This window comes from Rhinopithecus roxellana, chromosome 15, assembly GCF_007565055.1.
Source record: "Rhinopithecus roxellana isolate Shanxi Qingling chromosome 15, ASM756505v1, whole genome shotgun sequence".
In the NCBI taxonomy this organism is placed as follows: Eukaryota; Metazoa; Chordata; class Mammalia; order Primates; family Cercopithecidae; genus Rhinopithecus; species Rhinopithecus roxellana.
The window spans coordinates 92,131,290-92,143,391 of NC_044563.1; the positions used below are offsets into that span (position 1 = coordinate 92,131,290).

The 12,102-nt window shown below is 47.1% G+C and overlaps 1 protein-coding gene across 17 annotated transcripts in view; it reads left to right on the forward strand.

Moving 5' to 3' along the window:
• LOC104668570 (F-actin-monooxygenase MICAL2) overlaps window positions 1-12,102 on the forward strand; it is a 245,519-nt gene that overhangs the window by 116,992 nt on the left and 116,425 nt on the right. For all 17 annotated transcript variants that reach the window (XM_030917640.1, XM_030917656.1, XM_030917641.1 and 14 more), the window contains 2 exons: window positions 7,795-7,863; window positions 11,065-11,214. In XM_030917640.1, the coding sequence (XP_030773500.1) occupies window positions 7,795-7,863; window positions 11,065-11,214 (219 nt within the window). The remainder of the gene's footprint in view (window positions 1-7,794; window positions 7,864-11,064; window positions 11,215-12,102) is intronic.

A 12,102-nucleotide genomic window follows, 5' to 3' on the forward strand; every position in this document is an offset into this window, starting at 1 on the left:
AAAAAAAAAAAAAATGGCGGGCTAGAGAGGCTGGGTGCTTCGGCCTGGTCACCTGCTACTCTGTTGTACTTCATTGCTTTGCCCCTACCCCATGCTTTCTTCACACTAATTAGTCCGCTCATTAAAAGGCATTTGTTGTGTGTCTAGTTATAGGACATACAGAAGTGATGTGAGTCTTGACCTTGGAGTCCAGTTGGGAAGATAGGGAGCAAACTGAAAACCAAGGGTCCGAACCTTGGGGAACAATGGAGTTTGAGGGGCTGGCAGAGGCAGAGCAGCCAAGAAAGAAGATGGGAAGGGGAAGGGACAGTTGGAAAGGCAGGGAGGGAGTTGGGAAGCCCAGGGAGGAGAGCACTTCTACGGGATGGGCCCTGGAGACTGTGCCAGGCAACAGGGAAGCCAGCCAGGGTGAGGGCTGAGGACAGGCTATGAGATGTGGATGCATTGGGGCAGATGGCAAATGTCAGAGTTCTAAGACTAGAGTGGGGAGCTCCTGGGGTGGTCAGTGGGAGCAGACAAGAGAAGATGGGTGGAGGAGAATAGGACCAGAGTGAAGGCACTGGAGGGAGCAGGGGTGGCTTGAGGTGGGGGCAGTTGTAAGTACCTGTCCAGAGCTTGCCTGCCCTCCCCAGGATGGCAGGGTGCCCTCCACCAACAAGACAGTGGGCTGGAGGCCTCTGCAAGTTTCTGAGTCTCTCTAGGTGGCCAATAGTCTCTTTAGCTTGGCCAAGGCAGCCATATCCAGTCAGCCCCTCTGCCCAGGGTGGGGTGGGGCTGCCTAGCCTCTTTCTTTCCTTGGGCTGTGTGAGCAGTGGTCACTTTTTCCACTGAGGCCTGAACTCCCTGCTCCCTGGGATGCTGCAACAGCTGTTTTGCCAACTCCAGGAGCAGGATACTTCATGCTTCTGTGGCTCCCTAGCTCTAGGAAGGAATGGGCTAGCAAGGCCTTAGCTGGGCAAGGAAGATGGCAACAAAGCAGTTAAAATGATGAGCTGCACCCAGCCACTCTCCGCCTCTGAGCTGGCCCCACCTAGAGGCTCTGCGTGAGGGCTGCATTGCCCACCGTGTTCCCACTGAGCAAATGGGGCTCTCTTCTGGATGCCAGTGGGCAGCTTGTTCTACCTCCAGCCCAAGGACCCTGTCTTGGGCTGTTTGGCCCCAGGCAAGCCAGTCAGTGTTTCTGGAAGCTCTCTGAGCCAGACATTTACTGCCTTTCTCCATTCACTGTGTCTCTCCCACTTGGCCCACAGAGGGAACTGGAGAGGGATGTTTCAACCTTTCACTCACCACACCTCTGTTTACAGAGTGACAGAATTGAAACAGCCTGGCCAGCACTGGCTTGGGACCTGGGGATGGTTAAAAGTCAGGAATCAGCAAGGCTGGCCAGGCCTTCCAAGGGCTGAGGGCCTTACTCCACTTCCCTCTGGCTCTGCTAAAAATGCTTATGGTGGAGGGCTCTGCCCAGCCCAATTCTGGCCCCTTTTGAATCCTGTTCAGTCTTCTTCAGGGTGTGTCCCTTGGCTACCCATTTTGAGAGGAGTCAAGGCCCATAGATCTGTTCTCTCCCACAGCCTCATTTAATCTTTGCACTCTGCCCCATTTTTGGATAGGTAGAGATGTGGCCATTGAGCGAAGTGCCTGGCATGGCATTACTTGTTCTCAGAGCGATGGAGCATTTCCTCTGGGTGGGTTGGGTGGTTTCATAAGGCTACTGGGTCACTACACTGTGCCTTTGGCCATCACTGAAATACCTCTGCATTCTGTCTACCATTCAATGCCAGCACAGTGATCAGGGCCACATAGAAAGTACCTTCTTCCTTCGTCCCATCCTACCAGATACCTTGTTGTATCTGAACGATTTTTTGATTTCGGAATCTAATGGCAATGCTCTTTGGCCTCAACATTTCCCACTAGCAAAGAATGCTGAATCCACCCTGGTCTGGTCCTGCACAGCCACAGGGGATGTCTGCACGTAAGACTCTGAAATCCATGCAGACTTCCACGTCTGTACATAGGGGCTCCCTCACATTTACACCAAGATATCAGTACAACAAAACACGCAGCCCTCAATGACCTTGCTCATCAGCCCTTCTGGAGTGGAGATGCAGGGCAGGCACGCTTGCACGAGTCTGTACAATAGCCCTCCCCGCAAATACAGACAATATCTGTACATGTAGGTGCATCTGTGTTTGACCTTCCTCCCTGCCCCTCCCTAACTTTCTCTCCATCTTCCAGAGGAATATCTTGATATGGGAACTGAGCTGTGAGTGCACATTTCTTTATAATGTGGCATCTTTATCTGAAGAGGATACACTGGTTCTCTGCTGAGTCAGGCTTAAGAACCTCCCTCCTGATTTTCACTGACGATGTTAAATTCTTCTTTTCCCCCAATCTTATCTTCCTGATAGCATGCAATCCAAGCAAGATGTATCAACTTCAAGCAAAATGAAAGGCTTTTTTCTCCATCAAGGATCTTGTTTACTTTTAGAGAGAGTAACTTTTCCGTCCCACCGTGAGTGGTAACCCATTGGGTTGATTCGTTCTGAAAACTGGGCAGACCACGCCTGGAAAAAGGAGAACTTGGGGACTATATTTTCCCTTAAAAGGCCCTTGGTCTGCTTCTGCAGATCTGTCTGTGGTCCTGGTGAGCACCTAAAAGCCTCATAGCAAGGGGCAGTTCCTGGGGGCTCCAGGGCTCTTATCATCATGCATGCAGGTGACACCTGAACATATAACCATGGCGTCTATCTTTCCTGTGTGCATGGCACACACACAGACATACACCTTCAGACTCACAATACCTACCAGTACTCTCCTAGACCTACCATACATGGTGACACCTGTACTTATGGCCACTATGGTCATTACTGTACACATATGCAGAGCACTACTTTTTGTCCCATCCTGAGCCCACTCCTTGGGGGATAAAACAAAAGTTGTCACTTGTCCCTGGAGAGCTCATCCCAGAAGCCAGATGGGTGGCCCCAGGTTTGATCCTGCTCAACCAGCTTCTCCTCCTCCTCCAGCACTGGTCCCTGACAGAGTGGTATTCACAAAATGTGACGGACACTTTTGTCAGTGTCCGGTCTAAGTGGTCCAGGTTCCCCTCCCCAGCCTTCCTCTTCCTGAGCCACCTGCGCAGACACTTTCTGAAGAGCCGGGTGACATTATGTGCGAAGGTGCCTCTTCCTTCCATCCACTCATTCGACAACCATTTCTCGAGTGCCTATTTTATGTGGCGTTCTCCTCAGTACTGGGGCTGCAGCAGTGAACGAAACAAGCAAGGACCCTGCCTTATGAACTCCTCTCAGCTCACTTCCCCGACTTCTCTCACAGAACCACACACCCAGCAGCCAAAGCTCCCCACTAGATTTCCAAGACTTCTCATTGCAGAGGTTTAAAGAAGCCTTGGGGGAGTTAAGGGTGCCACTTTCCAAGGCCAGGGCAGCACAGGGCCCTGGAGTACCCGTCCAGGCGCCCGCAGGTCATGGCTGAAGCTGTTCTCTCTCCTTTCCTCTGTGCAGTCTCAGTCCAGGATTCAGAGCTGATTTACAGATTGGCAATGCAGTTAGAAGTCAAGCAGACAAACACAGATTTACATCTGCTGGGGATTTGGCAAATGTTCTAGCCTCTCAGAAAGCTCCTTTGCTTGTCTGAAAAATGAGGGTAACAACATGTACATCATAATATTGCAGCAAAGATGAGGCGAGCAAATGTGTGCGGCAGGTCTGAGCACTGTGTCTGGCAGGTGGAAGGTGCTCAGTAAATGATAGTTCTCTTCCTTTAGAAATGATGATTAAATGAAGACACTTATTTTCTCAAAAGATGCGTAAAGCGATCTGGCTTGAACACTTGGTTCTGTACTGCAACCACAATCAATAGAGCCCTTTACAGCATACAAAACACTTTCATGTACATCCCATTTGCTCTTGTCACCTTTGGAGGAAGGCTGGGAACACATTTTCATGCCAGTGTTTAGATGGGGAAACTTGGACTTGGGGAGATTACATTTTGATAAGTCATGCAGGTGGTAGATGTCAAAGCCAGAAGTAGAATTCAGATATTTAAAATTCTGTTACTTTGCCAAGCATGGTATCTCATGTCTGTAATCCTAGCACTTTGGGAGGCCGAGGTGGGCGAATTGCTTGAGGCCAGGAGTTCAAGACCAGCCTGGCCAACAAAGTGAAACCCTGTCTCTACTAAAAATACAAAAATTAACCTGCGTGGTGGTGCACACCAGTAGTCCCAGCTTCTTGGGAGGCTGAAGCACGAGAATCACTTAAATCCGGGAGGCAGAGGTTGCAGTGAACCAAGATCACACCACTGCACTCCAGCCTGGGCAATACAGCAAGACCCTGTCCCCAAAAAGAGAATAAATAAAACAAAATTCTGTTACTAACACTAGCCTCACCAATAGTGTCTAATACTTGTACAGTAGTACCCTCCTTATCTGCAGTTTTGCTTTCCAAGGTTTCAGTGACCTGTGTTCACCCATGGTCCAAAAATATTAAAAGAGAAATTCCAGAAACAATTCACAGTTTTAGATTGCACACCATTCTGAGTAGCATGATGAAATCTCACAGCATCCCACTCCATCATGCCTGGAATGTGAATCATCCCTTTGTCCAGCATATCCATGGTGCACTCGCTACCCACCCATTAGTCACCTTAGCTGTCTCAGTCACTAGATCAAAAAAACAGCATATCTAGGGTTTGGCAGTATCCACGGTTTCTCGCTTCCACTGGGGGCCTTGGAATGTATCTGCCATGGATGAGGGGAGACTACTGTCTAGCACTTTATAGTTTAAGAAGTGTTTTGTATCTGTGATTTCGTTACTCTCACAACAGCTTATGAACTAAACAATAGAAGATCCCTTCTTATAGTTAAGGAAACTGAAGTCAAAGTAGTTGGATGGTTTTCCTGAGATCACACAGCTGGGAAATAATTAGTACCAATACTCAAATCCATGATTCCTTGAAGAAAGAGCTCTCTTGCTGATATCACTGGCCATCTTCCCAACTATCACAGCTGCTGCCCCAATCAACAAAACCATAGCCTGCAATGGCCAACCTCTCCTCCTATGATCCATATCTAAATTATTCCTGGGCTAGGCTATACCAGCTAACTAAATATAAAGTGTATTTGCTTTGAGCTAAAATCACATTAACTCGGGCAGTATGGAAACATGGTTATCTTGTGCTGATCAAATAAATGTTCAGATTGGCAGATCTACATCTTTGATTTTTTTATAGGAAAACCAATTAGTTTAATAAATGCCTTTTGGTATATAGACTCTTTCAAATCATTGGGAAATCATGATAAGAAAGTGTTCTTAGGGCGGAAGAGCTGGAAACCTCAATGGGAAAAGAATGTAAGTTATTTATTCTCATGTTCTCTTTGGGCACAATAAGTATTTTCTTTCTTCTTGTACTTTCAATTCTTTGTAGAGTGAAACAGGGTCTGAGTAAAAGGGAGCACTGAAGCAATTATGGTTCACAAATATAGATATACAGATAAGAAAAAATTAGATAAATCTCTAGGTTCGAATGTTCTTAGCCTTGCTCTTAGTCAGTGCTTCAGTGTTAAATTCATAAGGAAAAGTAGAAACCATTCGGGTATGTGTGTTGCTAACTTTTCCATAGACTACATTTGGTTGTCCCATGGGTCAGGGTGGGTCAGAGAGGCTGAGGTTGTCCCCGTCCATGTCATTTATTCCCCCTGAAGGATTTGGAGTCTTCTTAGGAGCTGCTGGCTGGGCACGGCCTTCCCAGGAATGCCCTTCATAAGCCCATGGCTAATATGGCTGTCTTCAATCTATCTAGGCTCCAGTGGAACAGTCCCCCTTGTTGAGAACAAAAGAGAGTAAAATGTTTTGCTCTTTGGAGGAAAAGCCAAATCCTCATTTAAGGTAGAAACCAAAAAAAAAAAAAAAAAAAAAAAAAACAGAAAACCCTAAGATTATGCATGAAGCATTCTTGTTGGGTAGGACATTCTGTACTTTCACAGGCCCCAGGTTTGGGCTGGCCAGAGCAGCATTCCCAGGCTGTGGAGCTGGGGGTCCAGACAGCCTGTTCCTCTAAGACCCAACATTGTTGCAAATAAGGTCTTCTGTTTCTCTTGGTGTTTGCCCAAGCTTTTGGCTTAAAATCATTTCTGTTCACAGAATAATGCTTTATTAGAAGCTGAGGAAAATGTTCAAGAGAAGGCAGGGCCCTTTGATGTGTTGTTTTGTGCTGCCTGGGGCAAATTTTTGAGCAAATGTCAATGGACTAAACTATGGTTTATCTTGTCTTTAAAAACAAAACAATCTGGTGCTGGTAAATGTGGGGAGAGGGCAGGGGATGAAGAAGAGGACAAGAGACTAGGAAGCAGGTACTTTCCGTTGGAGGGAGGGAGTGCGTACTGGGTTGAGTTTGGGGCACCCATAGCTAGGGTTGTTGTTTTAGAACAAGCCGGAGGTGAAAGAATCCTCCTGTGATTGGGTAGATTAGGATTTATGGGGCTGATTGGGCTGTATGCCTGGGTTTGAGGTGAGCAGGTGGTCTGCAGCACTTCCCCCTACATCCAGAATGGTAGAAAGGCTGGATTTAATGTGGGCCTGCGATGGAGGGCCCCTCTGAGACAGTAGAAGGCTCCCTGAAGAAGCGATCTATGGTCAGTGGGACATGGCTCCCTGGTTCTGACAGAGCTTGCTCTTTGGAGAAGGCTCCAGTGGCTGAAGACTAGTAGCAGAAAGGTCTTACCCTAGAAAAGGATGGGGGAGCCTAGGTGGACCCTAGCCCAGCGACAAGGCTAGACTTACCCATGGGTACAGAGGAGTTACTAAATTCAGTCTTTCCTACTCCAGCCATAGCATCAGCTCGGCCTCCAGAGTTCTGCTCATTCCCTGAGGAGATAAGCCTGACAGCTGAGTGCCCTCAGGGAGCCCTTGCAGGGTGATGCAATGGGCTTGGGTAGAGCAGGGCTTTCTGGATTTCAATGTCCAGATTCAGGCAGCAGAGAGTGGGCTGTGAGGGGTTCTCATAGGGCAACCATGTCATGTGTCATCTAAACCAGGAGACTTCTGACAGTGAAGGGGGCACTGTTAACAATCAGGCTGGGGCTAAAAAGCAGTAAATCAGAACTAACCCCACCTCCAGCAAACCAGGCTGTATGGTCAGGCTAGTCATCAGGCTATAGTTAATGCTTATTTGAAGTTAATAAAATACTGTTTACTAGTATCTGTGATGCTGACTGAATTGCAGACTTGATTTGCCATCAAATCCCTGGGCAACTTATTTGAGTCCTGAGAGTCCGTGTGAGTTGAACCCGGTCACCCTCTTGTAGGAGAGAGGCTCCCTGGGTACAGAGAGACCTCAGGTGGTCTCCATAAGGCAGTACACTGAAAGCATCAGCAGACCTGGCTGTGGCCTTGGGCAAAGCATTGAACTGCTCCGAGCCCAAGGCCACATTGCAATGGAGATCATCCCTGTCCTGCTTATGTCACTGGGATTCTTTTTGCTTTGATATTTCATGAAGATCTTTTGGGATGTAATTCTGGCCCCTTCTGACGAAGCCTTGGCTGCTAGGTGGCGTGAGGTTCTCTCCACTGTGCCTGAACAAAACTCTGTGACAGCATTTGTCACAGTGCAGAGTAATTTACTACCACGCCTGCCTGTAGGCTGACAGCTGTTTGTGAGCAGGGACACATCCACAGCACCAGCTCAAAGCCAGCCCTATACCCTCAGGGGTCTTAGTGGGACTGAAGCCCTTCGTGGCCCCCTGAGCTCACCCTGCTTTCTTGGCCATTGCAGGTGGATGGTCAAACTGGAGAGAATGACATGAACAAACGGAGGCGGAAGGGCTTCAATAACCTGGACGAGGTTTGTGTACACAGTGTGGGTTTAAACAGAGGCTCGTTTCCTGACAACCAGTGGCCACAGGCGGCCTCACTGTGATAGCAGCCTTCCTTCCCTCTCTCATGAACCACTGGGTTCCAAACTTGGCGTGATGGAAAAACAGTTGGGGTTTTGGATCTCACTTCACTATTTACTAGCTATGTAACCTTGAGAAACACAACCTCCCAGGATGTGGTTCATGTCTGTAACATGCAATGATACACTTGAAATACATGAAACTTTGCAGGACTTTTAAAGATGAATAAGATGAACATGGTATCTGACACATGCTAATCAATATACAACCATTATTAATAGTAAATAGTGAAGAGGCATCAGCACTCCCACTTTTCTCCCAATCATCGTTTGTATCCCTTTGCGTTTCCTTCGCTTCTAGTCTTTAAGGCAAATGTCCTGGTGCCCACAAGTGCCACCTTCTGGTGAAAGAAGAAAGTTACAGGTTACTTTGTCAAAGGAGAGCCTGAATCTCTCACCTGCTTCTGAAAAATTGATCAAGCGGAAAGAGTATCAGTTCCTGCTTCCCTGGGCAGCTTTTAAAAGAGACCTGAGATATACACATCATTAAAAAAAAAAACCATTCCAACTCCATAAGCATGCATATTGTCAGCGAAGTGTGGGATGCCAGCTTTCGCCAGCCTTCTGGCTGACCTCAAAATGATGACATAGAGGCATGAGGGATGAGCTGTATAATACAGTGATATCCTATGGATAGGAGGTAGAAGGGACTTTTCTACTGTTTATGGTCAAACAGTTTTTATTGCTGTATATTTGCTGACATGGTTGTTCGTGTCTGACTTGCTGCATCTCACAACAGTGAGCTTTATAATAAATAGAGTCATGAGGTTCACCTTAGGGAAAGCAGCAGCCAACCAGTCAACCCATTATCTGTGATGGTCAAAGGGAAGCACTGACAAAGGAAAACAAGTTTAGTTCACATCTTAAAATATCAACAAACCCATTCTACCCAATCAGTTCAAAACACCTTGGGTTGAACATCTGCCTAGAGCTTCTTGAAGGTGCACTTCAAGAAGCACTGTTGCTTCTCTACCTCTTGGCTGTGGTGTAAGCAAGAAGCCAGCAAATAGAGACACAGAGAGGGAGCAGAGGCTGCACAGGGCTACAGACACGTTCCATTTCCCAGATTACGGGTGTTGGCTCTCTAGCTTCAGGACATGGGATTTGCTCCTGCCTGTTCCCAAGAAGCTTCCCTTGGGTACACTTTGTCTCAGGCGGAAGTCTTTTCCTGCCTTTCACCCATGGCTTATGTAAGGGTATGTGAGTGTTGTTTCTGTTACTGGCAACACAGGAGTTGGAGTGGGAAGAAATCTGGTTTGTGTCTACCCTTTCTGAGATGGCCCTGGACAGTCTCCTGGGGCAACGGTTTGCTTAAACTCAGTTTTAACAAAGCGATATTCTTTCTAAATTCTTGCTACTCAAAATGTGATCCAAGATCCAGCTTAGGGGAGTCTTGTTAGTTAGTCAGCAGCTGGTTTCTTGTTAGAAGTACAGGCTTTCAGGGCCCACCCCAGACCTACGGAAAGCAAATCTGCTTTTGAGGATTGATTTCCTGGTGATTTGTAGGCCCGTTGATGTCTGAAAGTGCTGGCCTATCTGGCCCACTGTCCTGGCTAACTTTGGTCTTGTACAAACAGTGATCACCCAAGTAAGCATACCCCTTCCCACTCAAGCCTGTACTGTTGTGCACAGTTACATTTCACTTTGAAGGAGGGTGTGCCTCTTTGGTTTGTGTTTGTCCGACACTCAGAGTGGCTCTACATAAAAGGTTTCCATGGGGCTGCCACACCTAGGGATCTTTTTAAAAAAATTAACTATAGCTTGCCTTTTCTGGTGAATTTCTTCTAAATGAACACAACTTTGTTGTCGTGAGAATGTCTCTTCCTGTGAGGGACATTCCTGGTGTCCTTGGGAAAACTTACTACCCACTTGCTGCGGCAGCACCATTTATACTTCTGAGGCCTGTGGGAGGAGATCCCGCAGTAAGGGGGAACAGACGTTCTTAGTAAACACTGGTCATTTTCAATTTTTTACTGTTAGCAGATGAGCTAGAGAAATCTTATATGGAACTCTGTTTTATAAAATAGCATAACCAGATGACCAAGGTCTACATCACCACTTATAAGTCACGTTGATATCATGCACCCCGCTGTGCTGGAATGAGAAGAGCCATTTCACCTCGGTGGTGTCCTTCCCGGAAATCTAATCATGAGAGAACATCAGACCAACCCAGATTGAGGGGCTTTCTATAAAACAGCTGCTCAGTACCCTTCAAAAAGTGTCATTCTGTAACAGAAACTGTTAGAGTTCATAGGAAACCAAGGAGACAGGATGATGAAATGCAGTGTGGGATCCTGGATTGAATCCTGGGACAGAAAAAAGATATTAGTGGAAAAACTGATGCAATCCGAATAAAGTGTATAATTTAGTTAATAGTATTGTGCCAATGTTAATTTCTCAATCTTGATGACAGGAGCAATTATTCCAGATTTAACACCGCGGGCAGCTGGGTGAAGGGTATGCAGGGACAGTCTGTGCTATCTTTGCAACTTTTGTGTAAATCTAAAATTGTTTCTAAATTAAAAGTTTTCTTTAAAAAGATAGCAAAAATAGAGCAGGGCTGGTTAAAGCTGGGGGTGGTTACAGAGGAGAGTGGAGAAAGATCTCCAGAGCCCAGGCCTTGCCTGAGTGACCCCCAACCCTGCTTCCTTCATTGTCCCCCCGCCCCCGCTCTTCTCCTCTTCTCAGCCAGATGATGTATTTTTGAAAACCATTTTGTTCAACACTTCATGATTATATTTGGTTTTTGCAGTAATCATGTGAAGTAGATTACTGTTCTCATTTTATACATGAAAAAATGTCACAGAAGTAAAGTAAATCGCCAACATCACAGGGCTAAAAAATGAGAGTCGGGATTCAAACCCCAACTGCCTGGCTCCCAAGCCTAGCTGTGCCCATCCTTTGGAAAGCTGCATCCCTCCTGTGAGCATTGCCTCTGCGGGGTGGCCCTGCTGCCTGTGCCTCCCTTCCTCAGACCATGGAGGGAGCCCTTCTACAGGAAACTAGTCCCACGTCCTGAGTCCCCAGGTCCGCTTTCTGATATCTGGATTCCAGGATCCAACCATCAGTGTCCCGTTTCAACCTTTGCAGCCTTCAAACTTTTCCAGCCGTAGCGTGGGCTCCAATCAAGAGTGTGGGAGCAGTAAAGAAGGTGGAAATCAGAACAAAGTCAAGTCCATGGCGAATCAGCTGCTGGCCAAGTTTGAGGAGAGCACTCGGAACCCCTCACTCATGAAGCAGGTGAGTCATGTCAAATATTCACTGGACCTGACTTCCTGGTGACTTTTCAGCAGGAATGTTCTGGCTACTGGTAGACTTCAGATATGACAGCCAGGCCTGGTCTCAAGGAGACTTGAGCTCCTTCTAGATCAGGAGTCAACAGACTTTTCTATAAGAGGCCAGATAGCAATTTTTTAGTGCTTTGGAAGCCTTACTGTCTGTTACAGCTCTGCCATTATAGTATGAAAGCAGCAGTAGACAATACCTAAACAAACGAGCCTGGCTGTGTTCCAATAAAACTTCATTTACAAAAAAACAGGAGCAGGCCAGATATGGCCCACGGGCCTAGTTTGTTGATGGTTGTTCTGCATTAAATAAATCCATTCCCTAATTTGGTTTTGCTTTCCAACCATGACTTGGTTTGCGGCCAGTTTTGAGATGATACAGTTTGAGGGAGCTTTGAGAGCCTGGCTGGCTGGGAAAGTACAAAGTCCACAGTGAGAAGATCCATCCAAACCAGAGGAACTGAGTCCGAGCTCACAGTGTTGAAGGCCATCTTCCCAGGTGTTTCCTGGCTCTCCCCTCTCTCCCTGCACCAGGGTCAGCCTGGCAGGGCTGTTTTGTCTGATGCGGGTCAGTGTGAGGCTGGAGGAGACGGAATGCTGCCTCAGGCTGTAGGCTTCCTCCTGACTCCGGCTCCGAGGTCTGTGCCTCGTGGTTCCGTTTGCTCCCCTGAACTTCCTTTAGGGTGCTGCTGTCACATTACAGAAGCTTGGGAAAAGAGATTTGGTTTTTCTATGGTGAACACCTGTCACATGACAGAATGAGACTCCTTTTGGGAGGACAAATTCATAGTTAATTAGCTTGAGAGGCAACCATAGATGTCTCCTTAGTCTTGATGTGGACTGT